Source organism: Macrobrachium rosenbergii, chromosome 9 (assembly GCF_040412425.1).
Source record: "Macrobrachium rosenbergii isolate ZJJX-2024 chromosome 9, ASM4041242v1, whole genome shotgun sequence".
NCBI classification, from domain to species: Eukaryota; Metazoa; Arthropoda; class Malacostraca; order Decapoda; family Palaemonidae; genus Macrobrachium; species Macrobrachium rosenbergii.
Window position 1 is genome coordinate 8,581,552 of NC_089749.1, and position 23,610 is coordinate 8,605,161.

General features: G+C 36.3%; 2 protein-coding genes across 3 annotated transcripts in view; both read left to right on the plus strand.

The window, feature by feature from the left end:
- Positions 1-804, plus strand: part of LOC136841407 (uncharacterized) — a 37,341-nt gene extending 36,537 nt beyond the window's left edge. For both annotated transcript variants that reach the window (XM_067108331.1, XM_067108332.1), the window contains one exon: positions 386-804. In XM_067108331.1, coding sequence (XP_066964432.1) covers positions 386-471 — 86 coding nt within the window. In that variant the 3' untranslated portion in view covers positions 472-804. The remainder of the gene's footprint in view (positions 1-385) is intronic.
- The window catches only part of LOC136842155 (uncharacterized), a 23,984-nt gene continuing 1,089 nt past the window's right edge, over positions 716-23,610 (plus strand). The window contains exons 1-3 of the mRNA XM_067109515.1: positions 716-874; positions 12,363-12,505; positions 23,149-23,230. Of these exons, the coding sequence (XP_066965616.1) occupies positions 716-874; positions 12,363-12,505; positions 23,149-23,230 (384 nt within the window). The remainder of the gene's footprint in view (positions 875-12,362; positions 12,506-23,148; positions 23,231-23,610) is intronic.

Sequence of the window (23,610 nt, forward strand, 5' to 3'; positions counted from 1 at the left end):
ATTTTTCAGCAAAGATAAGGAAGGAGAGAGAGAGAGAGAGAGAGAGAGAGAGAGAGAGAGAGAGAGAGAGAGAGAGAGAGAGAGAGAGAGAGAGAGTTCTGAAATATTAATGTTTGTAATGGTGCAATCTCACCCACTTTTTCAGTATAGCTAATTTTACAGTATGGACCCATTACGTCCCAGAATCCCTAATTACAGAATATGGACCCATTCCGTTTCCAGAATCCCTAACTACAGAATATGGACCCATTACGTTCCAGAATTCTGGAATGGTCAAACCCACCAAATTTACTTTGCTTTTTGTCATGGAGAAACTGTCCCCATTCAAAAATTAAACTCATGAATTTCATTTTGATAATAAATTACTCCCTTGCTTTCGCAACAGGCAACATCAACTCCAGCCACGCGTCTCAAGCACTGCTTGCATCCGCCGCCGTCGTGATTTTACAAATCCTCCAAGCACCTTGGTGATATGAATACCTCTTTTGGAAAACTTGCGCTGGTGTGTAAGGATCCCTTTGTGTTTTCAAATTCTATTCATGTTATCCGCGACTGAAGGCATAATTCTGCAAGCAAAGTGACCCAGTGCTTCATTCAGAGCTTCAACTATGAAGGAAAATAATTTTTAAAAAAGTGAGTGCTTGGTCAGCAATACTTATCAGGGGTGACACAGAACTTGAGAAGTCAAACTCGACTGCTTGCTTATCTGCTTCAAATGACTGATTTCTCTGTCCAGAAGAAGAAGAAGAAGAAGAAGAAGAAGAAGAAGAAGAAGAAGAAGAAGAAGAAGAAGAAGAAGAAGAAGAAGGAGAAGAAGAAGAAGAAGGAGAAGGAGGAGGAGGAGAATAAGAAGAAGAAGAGTGATTCGAATTGGGTATAATGTCTTCAGTGGCAACTGCTTGCTTACCTGCTTCAAATTACTGATTTCTCTATCCTGCAGAAAAGAAGAAGAAGAAGAAGAAGAACAGGAACATAAATCTCCTTACTTTTCCAAAATCCTCCTCTCCCACGCTGTTGTTGTTCTTCTTTCTTCTTCTTCTGCGTTTCTTCTGGTGGCACCTCTGAAGAACCAAAGTTATGATAGATCTGCCAATCACCTCCGGAATTTCGTATGCCAGGGTATCAGTGCATTTGCTTACTTCTTCCATTTTTTTTTTTTTTTTTTGTCTGCTTTTTCCAATCTAACTCTGGCACGCCGTTAGTTATATACGTTTTCTTTGGATCAAATACTCTCTTTATATCTTGTTTCGTTTTGATAAACACTGTCAGTCTTCATCTTATAATGCCCCTTTGATAAACACTGTCAGTCTTCGTCTTATAATTCCCCTTTGGTAAACACTGTCACCCTCCATCTTATAATTCCCCTTTGGTAAACACTGTCAGTCTTCGTCTTATAATTCCCCTTTGGTAAACACTGTCAGTCTTCATCTTATAATTCCCTTTGATAAACACTGCCAGATAAACACTTCATCTTTATAATTCCCCTTTGGTAAACACTGTCAGTCTTCGTCTTATAATTCCCCTTTGGTAAACACTGTCAGTCTTCATCTTATAATTCCCCTTTGATAAACACTGTCAGTCTTCATCTTATAATCCCCCTTGATAAACACTGTCAGTCTTCATCTTATAATTCCCCTTTGGTAAACACTGTCAGTCTTCGTCTTATAATTCCCCTTTGATAAACACTGTCAGTCTTCATCTTATAATTCTCCTTTGATAAACACTGTAAGTCTTCATTTTATAACTCCCCTTTGATAAACACTGTCAGTCTTCATTTTATAATTCCCCTTTGATAAACACTGTCAGTCTTCACTTTACAATTCCCCTTTGATAAACACGGTCAGTCTTCATTTCATAATTTCCCTTTGATAAACACAGTCAGTTTTCATTTTATAATTCCCCTTTGATAAACACGGTCAGTCTTCATTTCATAATTTCCCTTTGATAAACACAGTCGGTTTTCATTTTATAATTCCCCTTTGATAAACACTGTCAGTCTTCATTTTATAATTTCCCTTTGATAAACACAGTCGGTTTTCATTTTATAATTCCCCTTTGATAAACACTGGTCAGTCTTCATTTTATAATTCCCCTGAGTTTTTTTTTTTATTTGATTGACTGACGTTACGGATACCCCCCAAAAAGGTGTCCCCAGGTATGTATTTATATTACTGATGCTAGTCCATTTCAGCTGACTTTGTCAGATTAAGCTGATCTTAACCTAGCACAGGCTCTTTCTTAAAGAAATAGCAACGATGTATTTTCAAATTTTACAGCATAATTCATGGGGAAGTGTTACGCACAAATACGGATTTAATTGTTACAAAAGATAAATTCTACATAAATTTAGATACATCAAGTGCAGTCTAATTAAGCTGATCTTAACTTAGCACAGGCTCTTTCTTACAAAAAATAGCAACGATTTATTTTCAAATGTTTACAACACAATTCATGGAGAAATGTTGCGCAAAAATACGGAACTAATTATTACAAATGATATATTCTAATATCTATCACTTTTCATAAAGTCAGATGTATAAAAATATTTGCACGTGACAGAAAAATTGGACAGAAAGTGACAAAATAAATATTACTGAAGAAAAAGAATTAGCAGATAAATACCATGAGGTAAAATACTGATATTTTTTATATACCATGAGCTAAAATATTGATTTTTTTAAGTAATCATCTTTGAAATGACACACTAACATAGATTTTGAGAATCAGTACAGAGTTCTATAGATTAAAAAATGTATCTAATACATAAGATAATATTAAAGGCTTCAATATATGATGATGGAGGAACAGAACTTAGAAAAATTTAAATCAGACTCAATTGTTCCTGACTATAAAGCTTTCTGAAACTTACACTCACCAGTATTTGTGTGGCTCTGGTGTTATAATAAATAAGAAACCAATCAAAAAAAGCTTAAGCCAAAAAATCAAAGATACACACATAAGCACACTCATTATATAAATATAAATAATATAAATATATATACATATATATATGTGTATATATACAATATATATAATACATATATATATCATATATATATATATATATATATATATATATATATATATATATATATATATATATATATAAAACACCACCACAGGTGAAAAAAATAAGAGAATGGTTAAAAGTCCACTTATTTTTTCACCTGTGGTGAAATGTGATAAAGAAATCACGTGTTAATATTAATATTATCAAAATCATATACATATATATATGTATATAAACACGTGTCTGTGTAATATACTTAAAAAAAACAAAGACTTAAACATTTCTATCTACAGGGTACAATTTATACAAAAACATTACATATACTTCGCGTATAATCAGGCATCAATGCTTTACCTGTACAAACGCTTTTAGAAAGCTTGTCAAGAAAAGGATAAACTCTTACTTTACTAACTGCCTGAGTCATATTGTAATAGGCATCATTTTTACAGTGAATCACAGCCTTCATTCTAATGCTTCAGTATACAGATATTGCAGAAGAAAAATGGACGATCCGATGATTTCCACGTAAAGGGGGCGTACGTACTCATTCATTCATACACTGGTCTAAGAGATTTGTGAATGGAAGTGACGTCACAGGCATTTACTACAAGGATTTGGACGTAATTACTGAATGAATCTGGTATCTGTATACAACACATTTCTTTTTTCAGATTAGTCAGGGAAATATTATCATGTATATAGTAACTAAGCACTATAATTACGTTCTGTATATAGATAGTCAATTTTTTCGCTGCTAGTATGTATGTATGTGTATGTGTATATGTATATGTATATATATATATGTATATGACTGAAGTATTTTCTGTTAAAGCAGAATTCCATCAAATATAATGGGTCCATAGATACGACAAAATGGGGAAAATAAAGGCTATATTTCAGAGACCAAACTGTCTCTCTCCTCAGGCATTTTTATGGGCTTTATATTATATATATATATATATATATATATATATATATATATATATATATATATATATATATATATATATATATATATATATATATATATACAGTATATTATAATATATATATACATACATATACATACACCACAAAAACACGCATTGCAAAGTAGCTATTTGTATGACCATACGTATCTGCGCATGCGTATGTATATTGTATACGTTTGTATTAAAATGTTATATAAACATGCTGCATGTACAAACACATTCCCTTATCAATCACACCCTCTCTCTCTCTCTCTCTCTTCTCTCTCTCTCTCTCTCTCTCTCTCTCTCTCTCTCTCTCTCCCCCCTGCACCACAATCAACCTTTCTGTGGACTGAAGTGTCGATGTAGCAATGTCTGTGATACAAGTGTTATATTTTGGGTTAGAAAAATATATACAAATATATGAATATATCTCCTGTGCACCTTCAATATATATTATGTATCACGTCTTTGTTGTTTTTATCCTCAGTTTATGTTTTTATGGTTGAAATTTATTGACAGGTGTGGAATACGGATGTAGGATGTAATTCGATTATATATATATATATATATATATATATATATATATATATATATATATATATATATATATGAGTGTGTGTATGTGAATATATACATACATATATATATGGAAACATACATACTGTACATTCATACAGAGAGAGAGAGAGAGAGAGAGAGAGAGAGAGAGAGAGAGAGAGAGAGAGAGAGAGAGAGAGAGAGAGAGCCGGAAGTGAGGTACTCTAAGCATGTACTAATTAATATGGAACAAAGTTGGAAAAATGAATTGAGTATGTATCACTCTTCTCTTCTCTTCTTCTCTCTTCTCTATATATATATATATATATATATATATATATATATATATATATATATATATATATAGAGAGAGAGAGAGAGAGAGAGAGAGAGATATATATATATATATATATATATATATATATATATATATATATATATATATATATATATATATATATATATATATATATATATATATATATATAGAGAGAGAGAGAGAGAGAGAGAGAGAGAGAGAGAGAGAGAGAGAGAGAGAGAGAGAGAGAGAGAGATTCACAAACAATAAGCCGAAATCACCACCAATCAGAATGAATCTACATCAAGTCCTCGCACTTACCAAAACATTCCGAGATAATAAAAAAAATTAATTCTTATTCTCAAAACTCTTCCTAACCTCAACCCCAACCCCCAAATTCCTACTCACATAACGAATGACAAAACAAAAAAGAAGAATAAAAGATAATAAAACGCCATCGCAGACAGAAAGACGATTATCTCGTCTTGAACGGGATTGAATCGAATACAGAATTTAGGTCAGAGGTCAAGTACTGGGACCTAAGAGGTCATTCAGCGATGAAACGTTAACTGACAGTAAAAGGTTTGAAAGGCGTAACAGGAAAAAAAACCTCACATTTGCACTATGAATCAATTGTTAGGAGAGGGTCGAAGAAAGTAAGATGGAAGAAAGAGAATATGAAAGGAGGTACAGTAAAATGAACCAAAAGGGGTTGTAGCTAAGAGCCTAAGGAAGGCACATTACAAAGAACCTCAAATAATGCCTACAGTGCACCGCATGAAGTTCACTGAAGGCCCTACCCCCCTAAGGGGATTAGCTCGTCTCGAAAACGACCTTGCAATAAGAAAAGTGGTTTTTCGCCAAGACAGGAAGTTGATGTTGCGAACTTTGCAATCAAGGGATGAATGTTGAAAAAGGGGTCATATCTCTTTGTTGCAGCATTCGAGAATATTATACGCGCTCTTTTTCCCGTCCGTGTTTCCCCCGGGGGAAAATAAATTACTGGGATTGTACGGGGGAAAAGATTAGCAGATGTAAGGAATAAATTTTAAGAAAGTCGGTATGTTATTATTATTATTATTATTATTATTATTATTATTATTATTATTATTATTATTATTATTATTATTATTCACAAGATCAACTTCATTCATTTGGAACAAGCCCACCAAAGGGGCCACGGACTTGAAATTCAAGCTTCAAAAGAATATGTACATATCCTTTGAATTATCCTGAATGAACAGACTTTTGCTAAATATCTGTATACAGACATTTTTTTTTTTTTTTTTGTAATTTCACCAATGTACATTTGAAAATAATATAACAAATATTATATATTCACTGATTTTTTATTTTATTATATTAATGATTATTATTATTAATATAACAGCTGGCAAATAACATATTAATTATTATTATTATTCACAAGATCAACTGGGACCTTCAGGTCATTTGGAACTGAAACGGAAATTGGGGTAAAAAAGGTTTGAAAGGTGTAACAGGAGCTTCAAAAGCACTATGAAGCAATCCTTTAGAAATATCCTGAATAAGATGGAAGACAGAGAATAAAGAAAATATCAGTAAAAGAAATTTTTTTTTTTTTTTTGCAGCTTCAGCCTAATGATGGCATTTGAAAATAATATAACAAATGCCTATATATTCACAGATTTTTATTTTATTTTAGGCAATGATGTCCCTACGGGGAAAAATAATATAACAACTAATAATTAACATATTGAATTGAATATAGAGTTTTTGCAAAGACCATCGCACTGGGACCTATGAGGTCATTCAGAGCTGAAACGGAGATTAACAGTAAAAGGTTTGAAAGAGTGTAACAGGAGGAAAACCCTCTCCAGTTGCACTTATCACCGAAATGTTAGGAGAAAAAAAATAGAAAGTAAGATGGAAGACAGAGAATTTGAAAGGATATTTTTCTCACTAAAAGAAAATTACGCTAATCTCATTTTTGGAGCACATTCATGGCACGACTGCAAAGAACCGAGAGTAATGCCTAGAGTGTAGAGAGGTGAGAGAGAGAACTCCCTACGGGGAAAAATAACGTTTCAACCAAAATTATTCATTTCAACTAAGAGAAAGAGAGAAATTTTCAATCCATCCCGTTTATTAAATAGCATGAAGAGAGAGAGAGAGAGAGAGAGAGAGAGAGAGAGAGAGAGAGAGAGAGAGAGAGAGAGAGAGAGAAGAGAATTTCACACTTTATGATCAGAGAAATGTTAAATGAGAGAAAAAAATTCAGTTTTTAGAGATAGAGAGAGAGAGATTACAAACATTTTCACACAAAAACTGGTGTTTTTCTCTCTAAAGAAAATTACACTAATCTCATTTTTCCCCCACCACATTCATCAGTGCCGACTGGAGAGAGAGAGAGAGAGAGAGAGAGAGAGAGAGAGAGAGAGAGAGAGAGAGAGAGAGAGAGAGAGAGAGAAATGTTTCACACTTTCATTACATAGAGAGAAAGAGAGAAATGTTTCACACTTTTATGTGAGAGAGAGAGAGAGAGAGAGAGAGAGAGAGAGAGAGAGAGAGAGAGAGAGAGAGAGAGACTATACGAAAAGGCGATAAATATAAATACATAAATATGAAGGAAATAGAAAACAAAACAGATACACTTGAAGAAATTCAGCAGACGTCAGCAGAAGCAGAGAGTGAGCAGGAATGAATCAGCCCATTCCTTAAACATTCAGGAACCAGATTCCACAACATTGCACTAGGCAAACATTTCCAACATTTTATCTGTGACCAGGACAAAACTCCTAGCAAACATTCGGCCAACATTCACAAAGCTGACGTGACGTTTCAAATACTGCCCCTACCACCGCCCCCACCCCCAAAACATCATAATCACATGATCCCAACAGCTGTCAAATGACAAACGAAGTAAAAAAGCGCCGGAGTGCCTTCGGCGCAATCGAGTTTTCTGTACAGCGTATAATCAAGGCCACAGAAAATAGATCTACCTTTCGGTGGTCTCGGTATAATGCTGTATGAGCCGCGGTACACGAAACTTTAACCACGGCACGGTGGTGGCCTGCCCTATATCATTGCCAGAAGCACGATTATGGCTGACTTTAACCTTAAATAAAATAATAACTATTGAGGCTAGAGGGCTGCAATTTGGTATGTTTGATGACTGGAGGGTGGATGACCAACATACCAATTTGCAGCCCTCTAGCCTCAGTAGTTTTCAAGATCTGTGGCCGGTGAGAAAAAGTGCGGGCTAAATAAAGTGCGGACAGAATAAATTGCAGACAGAAAAAGTGCGGACAGAAAAAGTGCGGACAGAATAAAGTGCGGACAGAAAAAAGTGCGGACAGAATAAACATCTGACGGACAGACAAAGCCGGCACAATAGTTTTCTTTTCCAGAAAAAAAAAAAAAACGATGTGCGGAGCAGATAAAACGACTCGAAAAACCCACTGATGCGCGGCTAATAAGCTCCCCAGATAAAACGAAACGAAATTCATTCATTTTGTGGGTTTTTTGCGGTTTTTTTTGTGGGTTTTTTTGTGGTTTTTGTAGTTGACTGGTCATAACCAATCGCGCGTGACCGTAATGACGAGGTGTCTATTAATTCCGCGGAATGTAATTTAAAAGCCTAGATTTGAAAACTTTTTTTTTTTTTTTCGTGTAATTAGATGCCATTTTTTTTTTTTTAGTTATTATTGCATTGTTATTATAGGTTTTGGTCAATGAAGAGTTTAAAGGCAAGATTTAAATACATTTTTTCTTTCATATCACTAAATGGTTCTTTGTTATTATTATTATTATTATTATTATTATTATTATTATTATTATTATTATTATTTGACAACTTTTTTTATTTTATTTTGTAATTAAATGGCTATTATTGTATTGTTACTATTTTTGGTCAATGAAGAATTAAAGATTTAAATACATTTTTTGTCTTAATGAAGATCTAAAAACTTAAATTTTAATTATTATTATTATTATTATTATTATTATTATTATTATCTTATTATTATTATTATTATTATTATTATTATTATTATTATTATTATAATAACTATTTTTTGCTTAATGAAGATTAAAAACTTAAATCTAAATACTATTTCTTTCATATTACATAATTTATATATATATATATATATATATATATATATATATATATATATATATATATATATATATATATATATATATATATAATATATACATATATATATATATATATATACATACATACATACACACACACACACCCACCGCTCAAAAACCTTAATCTCCCGCAGGCTCAACCCTTAAATTAATTTTTACATATCAATTTGCATTACAAATATCGAAATGCGCCTCTCCGGCCTCTCGGAAAAGATTTCAAAACCGGAGTTATACATCAGACACACAGTAAATCTCTAGGAGTTAGACTTCTTGATTAAACCATCTTGAATTTCACGGAGAGAGAGAGTCTCTCTCTCTCTCTCTCTCTCTCTCTCTCTCTCTCTCTCTCTCTCTCTCTCTCTCTCTCTCTCGAAAAACAAAAGGGAAATGAGATGGAGGAGTGTATTTTCTTGAGATTAGTAAATGGGAGAGCAGGAACGAAAGGTGAATGTTATCCAAGATGGCTGCTTCAGTTACTCCTCAAAAACTATATGTTATATGATGCTATTCTCGATTTTCTTACTGGAATGGAATGGGATGCAGAGCTTAGGCCATAGGCCAAGCGCTGGGGCCTATGAGGTCATTCAGCTGGGGAGAGTATGGTTTGAAGGTCATTCAGCGCCGAATTCAGCGCCGAAAGGGAAACTGAGAGTAGGTAGGTTTGAAGGTGTAACAGGAGGAAAACCTCGCAGTTGCACTATGAAATAATTGTTAGGAGAGGGTTGAGGATAGCAAGATAGAATCTAATATGAATGGAGGTACAGTAAAAGGAATGAAAGGGGTTGCAGCTAGGGGCCTTAGGAAGGGACGCTGCAAAGACCCTTTAGTAATGCCTACAGTGCACCCCGTGAGGTGCAGTGATGGCACTAGCCCCCTACGGGGAAAAAATTAATGCAAGAGAATTCCCTAACGACGTTTGTGATATCTGAGTCATAATCAGTTCCACTTCATACTCTCTTCTTATCAACACTTCCAACAGTTTTTAATTTTCCTGTAAAAGAAAACTATTGTGCCGGCTTTGTCTGTCTATCCGCACTTTTTCTGTCCGCCCTCAGACCTTAAAAACTACTGAGGCTAGAGGGCTGCAAATTGGTATGTTGACCATCCACCCTCCAATCATCAAATATACCAAATTTCAGCCCTCTGACCTCAGTAGTTTTGATTTTATTCAAGGTTAAAATTAGCCATAATTGTGCTTCTGCCAACGATATAGGCCAGGCCACCACCGTGCCGTGGTTAAAGTTTCATGGGCCGCGGTTCATACAGCATTATACCGAGACCAGCGAAAGAGAGATCTTTTTTTGGTGGCCTTCATTATACACTGTACAGAAAACTCGACTGAGCCGAAGAAACTTTGGTGCATTTTTTACTTGTTTATTTAAGACTATTGTATATCTACTAAATAGCCGTTGAGGAATAACATACTCTCTCTAAAGTCAACTTTTACACATAACCAGCCACTCTCCTGCCTTCTTATTCTTATACACGATTTAGACAAAATTTTCACTGTATATTGAAAGTGGAATGGAGAGGGAGAAAGATGATGAGAAAATAAGTAAAAAGATGTAATAAAAACAATGGTTCAATTAACAAACTTAATCATATCCTCTCTAAAGTTAACTTTTACACATAACCAGCCACTCTCCCGTCTCCTTATTCTTACACATGATTTAGAAAAAAAAAAGCTCACTGCATATCAAAAGTGAAATGGAGAAGGATCATGAGAAAACAAGTAGAAATACGTGACAGCAACAAAACAACAGTTCGATCAATTAAGTCGCATCCGTCTCTGAAGTCAACTTTTGCGCATAACCAGCCACTCTCCCGCCTACTTATTCTTGAACGCAAATAAGACAAAACGCTCACTGAATATCCAAAAGTGAAATGGAGATGAAGGATAAGAAAATAAGAAGAAAGACGTGACAGAAACATAATAAGACATCAACTAACTCCGTCTCGCCATTATTGCCAAGATGGCGGAAGCCACGCGACGCAATTCTGAGAATCAATGAGATTAAAAAAACATGAATGAATAATAACGATAGTAAACATTGTAGTAAATCACTTTTAAATATGGCACTCAGCAAAATATCAAAGGGAGAATGACTGTAATTTCCTCCTACTGTAACACCAACCGTGACACTGTTCTGTAATAAAAGGTGTAATGGAAGTTATGAGAATTACAATAAAAACGAATAAAAAAAGGTAATGAAAGCTATGAAATTACAATAAAAAATGTAATGAAGAGAATGAAAATGGGTGAAAATTACTTCCTTTAGCTCCAGGAATACGCAGAATCACAAATTTTAAAAATTGTCTCATCAGTGGTCAGTGTAGTGTAAATCTTTATTTAAATCATTATGTTCAGCGATTTATGATGTAGCCAAGATCAGTTCTGTTCGATAATCACGAAGTTATGGCTTTATCCAACAAATAAATTATATAAATTTATAATTCTTGTAAATAAACCAGGAAATTTTTAAAAATCTCTTTGAATAATCAAATAAATGATTTGAATCGATGAATAAACTATGTATACAATCCAAGACATTTTTAAAAATCTCTTTGAATAGTTTTTTTTTTTTTTACTAAAGGAAGCACTGGAATGGAATTTAAAAATTTAGGCCAAGGACAAGCCCTGGGACCTATAAAGATGGGGTCATTCAGCGCTGCAAGGAAACCGAGCCGCGGCCCATGAAACTTTAACTACGGCCCGATGGTGCATTGGTCTATATCGTTGCCAGACGCACGATTATGGCTAAATTTAACCTTGAATAAAATAAAAACTAATGCGGCTAGAGGGCTGCAATTTGGCATGTTTGATGACTGGAGGGTGGATAATCAACATACCAATTTGCAGCCCTTTAGCCTCAGTAGTTTTTAAGGTCTGAGGGCGGACAGAAAAAGTGCAGACAGGAAAAAGTGCGGACGGACAGACAAAGCCGGCACAATAGTCTTCTTTTCGGAAAACTAAAAGAATTCTACCTTAAATAGTTGGTTAACAAAGATGGCAGTTACTTTAAATTCTTTCATTCTCTGCAGCATTAAGTTAACAGAAATCAATTCAGGAAGTGAATTCATTATCTCTCAATTTCTTCACCTTATTAAGTTGTCATGATACTGACAGAAGTCCAAGAATCTATGGAACCTTTTTCCATCATAATTTTCAAATTACCTGTAAAAATACCTCCACATTTCTTAGCTCAAATAGTGTCCCATATCCAGAACTCTACTCTATCGTCTACATCGAATACCTTGCTATACACACAGTCCTTCTTCTAATCCAAGAATCTATGGAACCTTTTTTCCATCATAACTTTCAAGATATCTGTAAAAATGCTTCCACAGTTCTGTAGCTCAAATAGTTTCCCATATCCAGAACTCTGTTCTATCGTCTACATCGAATACCTTACTATACACACAGTCCTCCTCCTCCTCCTCCTCCTCCTCCTCCTCCTCCTCCTCCTCCTCCTCCTCCTCCTCCTCCTCCTCCTCCTCCTCCTCCTCTCTTACAAACATTATTGCCATCCAGCAGGTCACGTTGCTCCTTCTAACGTGTCGACGCCTGTAAGTGTGTGTTTCTCTGACCAGACCATCAGAGTGACACATCCCAGAGCGAATTTTTCCATAAATATGAGATTGACGGCGCGCACAGGTCATGTTTATGGCCGGGATGTGACAATCAGGTGGACAGGTTTCATCCTTGGCAGACTGTAGGGGCGGGGTTGTTTAGACACAGTTTTTCTGCTCTTTCTCTTCCAAAGAACTGTGTAAATCATTCCAAAATCCCCACAGAAATGACTTAGGGAATTGTAGACAAGTTATAAAATGCAATATGGAGATGCAATATCGACAAAATCTGCAAAATTGATAGTTGTAACAACATAAGCATTTCAATATGTTCTGGAATAACGGAATTTCTTGTAAATCTCTCTTGATATTCCAGTTGAATTAGTAAATAAAATACAGTGATCAGATGTACCAAAGGAAATTTGGAATGGACAATAAAATTTAGGCCAAAGGCCAAGCACTGGAACCTAAGAGGTCATTCAGCGCTGAAAGGGAAATTGAGAGTAGAAGGTTTGAAAGGTGTACCAGGAGGAAAACCTTTTGCAATTGCACTATGAAACAGTTGTTAGGAGAGGGCTGAGGATAGTAAGATGGAAGAAAGAGAATATGAAAGGAGGTACAGTAAAAGGAATGAAAGGGGTTGCAGCTTGTGGGCGAAGGGACGCTTAGACCAACATATAGATGACCATTATATTAATGCAATTATTATCATATTTCTCTGTTACAGGAATATAATAGTTATTTTTCTATATTTCTATTCACGTTAAGGATACAAGCATAGACCATCGTACGTATTATCATTATATTATGCAATTATCGAACATGCTACCATTACATTAATGCAATTATCATCAAATTCTCCAGTTAGAGGAATAAAATAGTTGTTTTTCTATATTTTTATAAATAATGCTTGTGTAATTTCTACATGCAAGCATAGACCACCGTTCGTATTACCATTATATTAATGCAATTATCGAACATAACAAACATTATATTAATGCACTTATCATATTTTCTCAGTTACAAGAACATAATAGTTATTTTCCTATATTTCTATATACATGCTCGTATATTTTCTATATACACGCACAGACCTTCGTACGTAATACCATCATGTACCAGACTACCATTATAGTAATGCAATTATCACCACGTTTCTCAGTTACAGGAAAATAATAGTTATTTTTCTACATTTCCATTCATTCCGTTTCGCCAGCGATCCCGAATATAATCGTCCCCTGTCCCACGTCACAAGCTGACACTAATAGCCAGTGATCCATCACTGTTCAGTTAGGTGGCTGTTAGAGAGAGAGAGAGAGAGAGAGAGAGAGAGCTGCCTGCTGCTGGTGTTTCGTTCCTGTCATCTATTTTATTTTTATTTTTTATTTTTGACATTCTGTGTTTTCAGTGTCTTTTGTAATTTGGGAATCAATTGGTCGGTTTTGTGATGTTAGAGGGTTTTACGTCTTGATTTTGAGCAGGTAAATGGATCGAGTTGTTTTTCGTAAATTGTACTCTTTTTTTTTTTTTTTTTTTTTAGCGGTCAGCTGACTCTCTTTGTCTCTGTCTGTCTGTCTGTGACTCAAGTTGGTTTCCGTGAATTGTATTATTTTTTTTTATCAGTCAGCTGGCCCTCTCTCTCTCTCTCTCAAACAAACATCTCTTGTTCTCTTTCTCTCTCTCTTCTCTCTCTCTCTCTCTCTCTCTCTCTCTCTCTGTCACACACACAAACATAAAATATTGTTTTTCTGTAAAGTCAGAACTGATTCTTTCTCTCTCTCTCTCTCTCTCTCTCTCTCTCTCAAACACATATACTATTATTCTGGTTCTATAAAGTCAGAACTGACTCTCTCTCTCTCTCTCTCTCTCTCTCTCTCTCTCTCTCTCTCTCTCTCTCTCTCTCTCTCTCTGATGAAAGTCGCGCCTCCGAACACATTAATTTCCACCTCTCTGTCTCTCTGCGTCCGTTTCCCCCGTCCCTCCCTCCACAAGAAAACCTGGAAAATTGAACGGATATTTCTGAAAGCCCGAAACGAGCGAGAATAAAATCGACCTCTGGAGGGAATTTCAGAGCGTATTTATTATTCTACAGAGCAAGTTAACAAGCCACGCGGTACTGTGTCCAATATGCCTACACGTCGTTAGATCAACCGGGGGGGAAAGATTCCCTACAGAGAATTGAATAGAATGGAATAGAGCTGAATATCAGAATACAGAAAGGAATCTGAGAGTAGAACGGTTTGAAGGTGTAACAGGAGGAAGACCTTTTTTGCAGTTGTACTATGAAGCAATCGTTAGGAGACGGTGGCTAGCAAGACGGAAGGGAGAATATAAGCGGAGGTACAGTAAAAGGAACGAAAGGGGTTGAAATCCCGAAGAAAATTTGAAATAATAAATTCGTATTAGAGGTAGAGAAACGGAAATATTTTATCCCACGACAGTCAAGCAATGTCAAAACATGGGCTAAGCGACGTTTTCCCTCGCCCCCAAAAGGGTCATAAATACGAAATGATATATGTGTGTTTATATATTTGTGTCGCTTTGTAAGAAGCGACAAATGTTGTTGCGACGGCCTGGTCGTTTATATAAGGGGTTCCCCGCCACCCCTCTGTTGTTTCCTCAACGCATATAGAACGGGATATTTCCATATATCGAGTCTGATTTTTCTTTATGCTCCTCTCAGCTCTCTCTCTCTCTCTCTCTCTCTCTCTCTCTCTCTCTCTCTCTCTCTCTCACACACACACACACTGTATAGTTTTATAAAAGTCAGAACTCTCTCTCTCTCTCTCTCTCTCTCTCTCTCTCTCTCTCTCTCTCTCTCTCTCTCTCTCTCTCTCTCTCTCTCTCATTTGTAAATTGGGGTTCAATGTAAAAAATTTCTTTTGTGTTATTTCATGAAATTTTGTTTTAACATGTCAAGTGAAAAAAAAAAAAAAAAAAAAAAATAAAAATATATATATATATATATATATATATATATATATATATATATATATTCATTGACATGTTAAAACAAAATTTTCATTAAACAAACACAAAAACAAATTTTTACATTAAACAAAACTTACAAATGAGAGAGAGAAAGAGAAAGAGAGAGAGAGTTCTGACTTTTATAAAACAGTACAAGAGAGAGAGAGAGAGAGAGAGAGAGAGAGAGAGAGAGAGAGAGAGAGAGAGAAGAGAGAGAGTATACCTGACATGCTAAAAACAATAATACCATGAAAATACACAAAAGAAATATGAACATTTCATACCAACCTACAAATGAAAGAGAGAGAGAGAGAGAGAGAGAGAGAGAGAGAGAGAGAGAGAGAGAGAGAGCCATACTACATATCTATTCTTGATGTCACTGATACAGTAATTCTGAACAGGATGAGAAACAAAAATACAAAAAGGAAAATCTGACTCGATATATGGAAATATCCCGTTCTATATGCGTGAAGGAAAACAACAGAGGTTATATGCGCTGAGGAAACAACAGAGGGGAGGGGGGAGGGGGAGAGACCTCTTATGTAAATAACCAGGCCGTCGCAACAACATTTGTCGCATCTTACAACGCGACATAAATATATATACAAACATACATATATCATTTGGTATTTATGACTCTTTTGGGCGAGGAGGAGAAATGTCGCTCAGCGCCTGTTAACCATATTGCTCGACTGTTGTGGGATGATATATTGCCGTTTCTCTACCTCGTGTGTCATGGTGGCACTTTGGTACAAATTTGTTATTTTAGGTTTTTTTTTTTTTTTTAGAATTTTCCTTTCGAATGAGGGAAAGAAAGACGTCTGAAATGAAAGGAGTTTATATATATAAATATAAATACAAATATAAATATAAATATATATATATATATATATATATATATATATATATATATATATGAATGAATTTTATCACACCACAGTGATTCATATACAAGCATTGAGCTACAAAGGTCCTTGACGGCCGTGTGGTTTCATGCGCGTCACTGTAGTCCTGAGTTCCTGTCTTCCGTGGTTCGAGCCCATGAGACGACGGAACTTATTATCAACTAAAATAATTCCCTTTGGGGAAATGTATATGAAAAAATGTCATTTCTGAGGTAGAACGAATTGGATATTAAAGGACGTTTGTAGCTTAATGATATTATATATATATATATATATATATATATATATATATATATATATATATATATATATATATATATATATATATATATATATACAAACATCTCAACACTGAACAAATACCACCAACATCACTGAATTCAAACATAACAATCTACCTCCCCCACCGCACCCCCTCCTTCCCATAGTTCAACAACCCCACAAAAAAATCAATCAAATATGAAACCAATTCCACAAACCCCCACAAAGAAATACCGACCCCCCCCACGCCCCCCACAGTCACATATCATCATGTGGGGGGAACAACTGATGATGAATTTCCCCCACAGCGGTTCCACCCAACTTTTATCATCATTATTATTTTTATTCTTATTGTTATTTTTTCATCATCGCATTTTCCCTCCGAATAAACATCACTGGGGAACTTCTCTATCAATTTCGATGAATGAATGCGACAGCCAGCCATCTGCCTGGGAGTCTTCCTCCTCCTCCTCCTCCTCCTCCTCCTCCTCCTCCTCCTCCTCCTCCTCCTCCTCCTCCTCCTTATCTTCTTCTTCTTATTCTTCTTTTTCTTCTTCTTCTTCTTCTTCTTCCTCCTCCTCCTCCTCCTCCTCCTCCTCCTCCTCCTCCTCTTCTTCTTCTTCTTCTCTTTTTTCCTCTTATTATTCTTCTTCTTATTCTTCCTCTTCTTCTTCTTCTTCTCCTTCTTCTTCTGATGCTTCTGACGCCGGTTCAGGCGAGATACCACAGGAATGGCAGAGCTTGAGAGAGAGAGAGAGAGAGAGAGAGAGAGAGAGTATGGGAAGTATAGGGGGAGAGAGAGCGAGTGGAAAATAGAGAGAGAGAGAGAGAGAGAGAGAGAGAGAGAGAGAGAGAAGAAAGTATGGAGAGAAAGAGAGAGAGTGGTAAACAGAGAGAGAGAAAGTAGAAAGTATGAGGGGAGAGAGAGAGAGAGAGAGAGAGAGAGAGAACTCCCGTCCATCATGTGGTAGTTGGCAACTCGCGAGACGCGTTCCCGAAGGCCGTCGAGTCAGCGGAAAACGGCTACTATTCTCGGTCCCATAACATTGGTTATATGGGCTGGTGGCGTTCATTTGGTGACGGGTCGACGTTTAATGCACGCGTCAGCGCGGTGGGGGGGAATATGGAAGATCTCCCTCCCCCTCCCCCAATAAAATCAGGGTGGAAATCCCTCTCCCTTTCCCCCTTACCCTTAAAAAGGGGTAGGGGGGATGGTAGAAACAGAATATAGAATTTAGGCCAAAGGCTAAGCACTGGGACCTATGAGGTCATTCAGCGCTGAAACGGAATTTGACAGTAAAAGGTTTGGAATATTTAACAGAGGGAAAACCTTTTGCAGTTGCACTTTCAAACAATTGTTAGAGAGAGTGGAAAGTCAGGTGGAAGGAAGAGACTATGAACGGACGTACAGTAAAAGGAATGAAAGAGGTTGCAGCTGGGGGCCGAAAGGACGCTGCAAAGACCCTTAAGTAATGCCTACAGTGTACCACGTGAGGTGCACTGACGGCGCCACCCCCTTCGAGGAAATAATGACATCTAGATTCTGATATCAATATGTGACGTCAAGAATCATTTGATATAACTGAGGGCTATATAATCTTTATTGATACTTATTATAAATAATTAAATAATTATATATATACTTGAAGTGTTTCACAGTCTCTCTCTCTCTCTCTCTCTCTCTCTCTCTCTCTCTCTCTCTCTCTCTCTCTCTCTCTCTCTCATAATATTTCACTGAAGTGTCTCTCTCTCTCTCTCTCTCTCTCTCTCTCTCTCTCTCTCTCTCTCTCCCTCTCTCTCTCTCTCTCTCTCTAATACTTCTCATAATGCTTCACTGCAGTGTAGTAAAACTCTCTCTCTCTCTCTCTCTCTCTCTCTCTCTCTCTCTCTCTCTCTCTCATAATGCTTCACTGCAGTGTAGTAAAACTCACTCTCTCTCTCTCTCTCTCTCATATTATTTCACTGTAGTGCAGCAAAACTCTCTCTCTCTCTCTCTCTAATATTCTCATCTGCAGTAAAACTTCACTCTCTCTCTCTCTCTCTCTCATATTATTTCACTGTAGTGCAAAACTCTCTCTCTCTCTCTCTCTCTCTCTCTCTCTCTCTCTCTCTCTCTCTCTAATACTTCTCATAATACTTCACTCTGGTGTAGAATGCCGAACAAAAGCCCAGTTGTTCTTCGGAATAACAAAAGTTACAGATGCCTCGAATAACAGGGGATGGATCCTTCTCATCCCGGCTAAATCCTTCACCCCGAGCCAATATCAACGGAATATCCTACTCGTCCGAAAGGGAAGGTATCCTATAATCCTTCAGGCTGGTCGGCCAAGGCAAGATTTCAATGGAGAAGAAGTTATTGATGTCCAGAAATCTGTTGTTAAGAATGCTTCCAGTCACAGGAATTATGGAATATGGAATGGCAGATTTAGGCCAGAAGCCAGGCGCTGGAACCTCTATAATGTGTGTGTGTTTTTTGCGTGCGTGTCTGGTACCCTCACCCCACACCCGTGCAATTGCAATGCAGGCGATAACGATACGTTTTTAGCCGATTAAATGACATATTTTTCTATTTCATTGATAAAAATTCATCACCGCAATAACCCATTTCATTGGGCGGCAGTCATAAATTTGGCCCATACGTCAGAGCCATACAGTGCCACGGCTTCGGATATTGGGCGAGAGTAAGTTATTGCTCTCGATCGCCGATGTGTTTATAATTTTCGTGAGAGTTATTATGCGTTCTGATAATCACTTGTTTTAAAAAAAAAATTGCTCGTAGTAGCATGAGTCTGCAAATGGAGAAACAAAGCCACAGTTATGTATATGGACATGTTTTTAAAGATGAAATTGTACAGAGAGTTTTCGGGAATTTGTACATATATTTCAAGATGAAATTGTACAGAGAGTTTTTGGGAATCTGTACATATCTTTAAAGATAAAACTGTACAGAGAGCTTTCGGGAATCTGTACATGTATTTAAAGATGAAACTGTACAGAGAGCTTTCGGGAATCTGTACATATATTTAAAGATAAAACTGTACAGAGAGTTTTCGGGAATCTGTACATATATCTAAAGATAAAACTGTACAGAGAGCTTTCGGGAATCTGTACATACATTTATAGATAAAACTGTACAAAGAGCTTTCGGGAATCTGTACATGTATTTAAAGATAAAATCTTACACATTCAGAAAACTCTCTGTACTAATCTATACATATTTTAAACCACTGATGATTAACAGCTGTCCAGGGCTGGCTTTCGAAGGAATCTTATTTTATTTAAGAACCAATTGATTACTGTACAACGGGACCTACAGGTGGAATCTGTTATAGCGATGTGAATTTCTATCACCAGAAATAAATTCCTCTAACTCTTCATCAGCCGGCCGCGGGAATTGAACTCCGGCCCATCGAGTGACAGTCTGAAGCTCAACCGAGTCGGCCAACAAAGGGCTTCTGTACAGTTCTATCTTTAAATAAATACATATACATAATTGTGGGTCTGTTTCTCCAATCACTTGTTTGTTCGTTAATGGTGTTACACACAAGGTTATGTGTGTATTTTCACGAAAATTGTATCAATGATGGGCCTCCTTATTGGCAACAAACGTTAGGATTTTGGGAGAGATAGGTATGCAAAAATTGGGAAGATTGGGACTTTTCCCACTTGTCTGCTTGTTAATGGTATTGCACAAAAACTTACGTGTTTATCTTTACAAAAACTTCTACCAAATAAGGACCTCGTTCGTGGCAACAAATGATAGGATTTTGGTAGAAATAGCTACAAAGAAACTTGATTTTTTTCTAAATGTCCCAGACTTAAGATAATGACATTTATAAAGCTATATTCTAATTCAACTTATTGGGCTAAAAACTCTTTTTAGTTTTTCTTGCAGTATTTGTCAAAACCTAACCTAGGGAATTTTTGTGTTTTTATTTTGTGAGTCTTTGGAATTTTTCGCTGGGACTGTCTTTGTTAACTGTAAACTCAATTGTCTTCCTAAAATATAACAGTAATGAGGAAAACGTCAATAAATAAATAAACAAAGCAGAAATTACAATAATAATTTCTTTCTTTTTCTTTAAATCTTCAACTGAAACCCTTATGGACAGAGTCAACAGACTCACATAAACCCAAGAGGGTTCCAAAGAGAAATCAGCCTGCGCAGAGAGAGAGAGAGAGAGAGAGAGAGAGAGGAAAAGGAGATAAATAAATAAATATGAGAATAGAAAATAAAATGATATAACTGAGATTCAAGAGACGTCAGCAGAGAGAGAGAGAGAGAGAGAGAGAGAGAGAGAGAGAGAGAGAGAGAGAGAGAGAGAGAGAGAGGAGATAAATAAATAAACTCCTCGGAAAGTGAGTAGTATTAAACCCGATGCTTGAAAACGATGCAGTGCCTGCAAAAGCAGCCTGCCTATTATTGCAAGCAAAAAACAGCTAGTTCAGGCAATCTCCTAAAGCACTCATAATATCTCATTTACTTCACCCACGATAAACGCATGCGCAGTACAACAAAACCCAAATCACTTATTACGAGCCATAAACGCATGCGCAGTACACCCTCAACCCAGGTAACTCGACACGAGATCAAATTCAAATCAAATGGCTTTCAGCTCGCAGGTGTAACGACTGAAAAGAAAAATAGTCCCTCTTGTACCTCTGGACGTCTCTCAGATATTCCACTCCACTCAAGATTTTCACCTGTTAAAAAGCCTTCACACCTCCTGCCCGACAACTATTGAAGAATTCAGGGAACACAGAACACGGAGAGAAAAACCACGCGTGAGTGACGTGTACACAAACTACAAAAAAGAAAAACCAAAAAAGGGTTTTTGTATTTTTGATCAAAAGAATTTTATTGGAAGTCTGCTTTTAACTATAGAGATACTTGTTATATTTTTTTTCTAAGAGCTGATCGCTTCTTTCCGTATTTCCTATTATCTTCTGTTGCCTCTTTCTAATGAATGCCATAATAATATTCTCTGGAAGTTTGAATTTCAAGTCAATCTTATACCTATCTGAACAATTTCTGTCGAGTATAAAATTTCACTAACGATGCATATAAAGAGTGCTCTTTTAATGTTAAAAAATGTAAATATAAGTTCAGTAAACAAAGTTAATATATACCTATTTGAAAAGATCTTTTATGGAGTATCAAATCCCACCAACAAAAAATATGAATAGGCTGTTTTAAACTAATACATACATATATATATATATATATATATATATATATATATATATATATATATATATATATATATATTATAAATATATATATATATATATATATATATATATATATATAAATATATATGTATATATATAACAAAATTTTTAAAAAATAAAAATTTTTTTCACTTGCAAAAAACTCTAAACAAATCTAAATAAAAAAGGCTCTTTTAAATGAAAAAAATATATAAATATAAATATGTATAAGTACAAGGTCAAAAAACAAAATGCCTCTATACTTATTTGAACAGATCTTTTATAAAGTATCATATCTCACTGAAACAAAATAAAGACAAGTAAAACATGGTCCGAAGTTTCTTCGGCGCAATCGAGTTTTCTGTACAGCCGCTACAGCGTATGATCAAGACCACCGACAATGGATCTATCTTTCGGTGGCCTCGGCATAATGCTGTATGAGCCGCCGCCCATGAAACTTTAACCACGGCCCGGTGGTGGCATGTCCTATTTCGTTGCCTGAAGCACGATCATGGCTAACTTTATAAACTTAAATGAAATACAAACTACTGAGGCTAGAGGGCTGCAATTTGGTATGTTTGATGACTGGAGGGAGGATGATCAACATACCAATTTGCAGCCGCCTAACTTCTCATACAATCAGTCCCAGACTTTTCATACAATCAGTCCCAGACTTTCATACAATCAGTCCCAGACTTTCATACAATCAGTCCCAGACTTTTCACACAATCAGTCCCAGACTTTCATACAATCAGTCCCAGACTCTCATACAATCAGTCCCAGACTTTTTATACAATCAGTCCCAGACTTTTCATACAATCAGTCCCAGACTTTTCATACAATCAGTCCCAGACTTTCATACAATCAGTACCCAGACTTTCATACAATCAGTCCCAGACTTTTCATACAATCAGTCGCAGACTTTTCATATAATCAGTCCCAGACTTTTTATACAATCAGTCCCAGACTTTCATACAAAGTCCCCGACTTTCATACAGTCAGTCCCAGACTTTCATACAATCAGTCCTTGACTTTTTATACAATCAGTCTCAGACTTTTCATACAATCAGTTCCAGACTTTTATACAATCAGTCCCAGACTTTTCATACAATCAGTCCCAGACTTTTCATGCAATCAGTCCCAGACTTTTATACAATCAGTCCCAGACTTTTTATACAATCAGCCCAGACTTATCATACAGTCAGGCCCAGACTTTCATACAATCAGTCCCAGACTTTCATAGGAGCGGGAAAGGAGAGAATGAATATAAATAAATGGCAAAAACATCTTCAGATTAGGGAGCCACACCTGTTGCGGCCCTGACACTTACCTAGGGATTACAGACGTCCCGCGGACATGTCCCGCGAACGACAAGGTAAGACCAGGAGATCCCTGTGAAATATAGGTCTCTAATGGGCAGGTCAACCAATTGGACCACACACACACACACACAAACACATACACACTGCTTTCTCTCTCTCTCTCTCTCTCTCTCTCTCTCTCTCTCTCTCTCTCTCTCTCTCTCTTACTAGCTGTCTATCTTTCTATCTGCATTGCTTGATTTTGTAGTTGTCAAAAGTATTCTCTTCACAGCTTGCAGCGATCCAGTTAAAATTCTCTCTCTCTCTCTCTCTCTCTCTCTCTCTCTCTCCCTCTCTCTCTCCTCTCTCTCTCTCTCTCTCTCTCTCTCTCTCTCTCTCTTTATTTGCACTATTTGATTCTGTAGCTCGTAGAGTATTCTTCCCACAGCTTGCA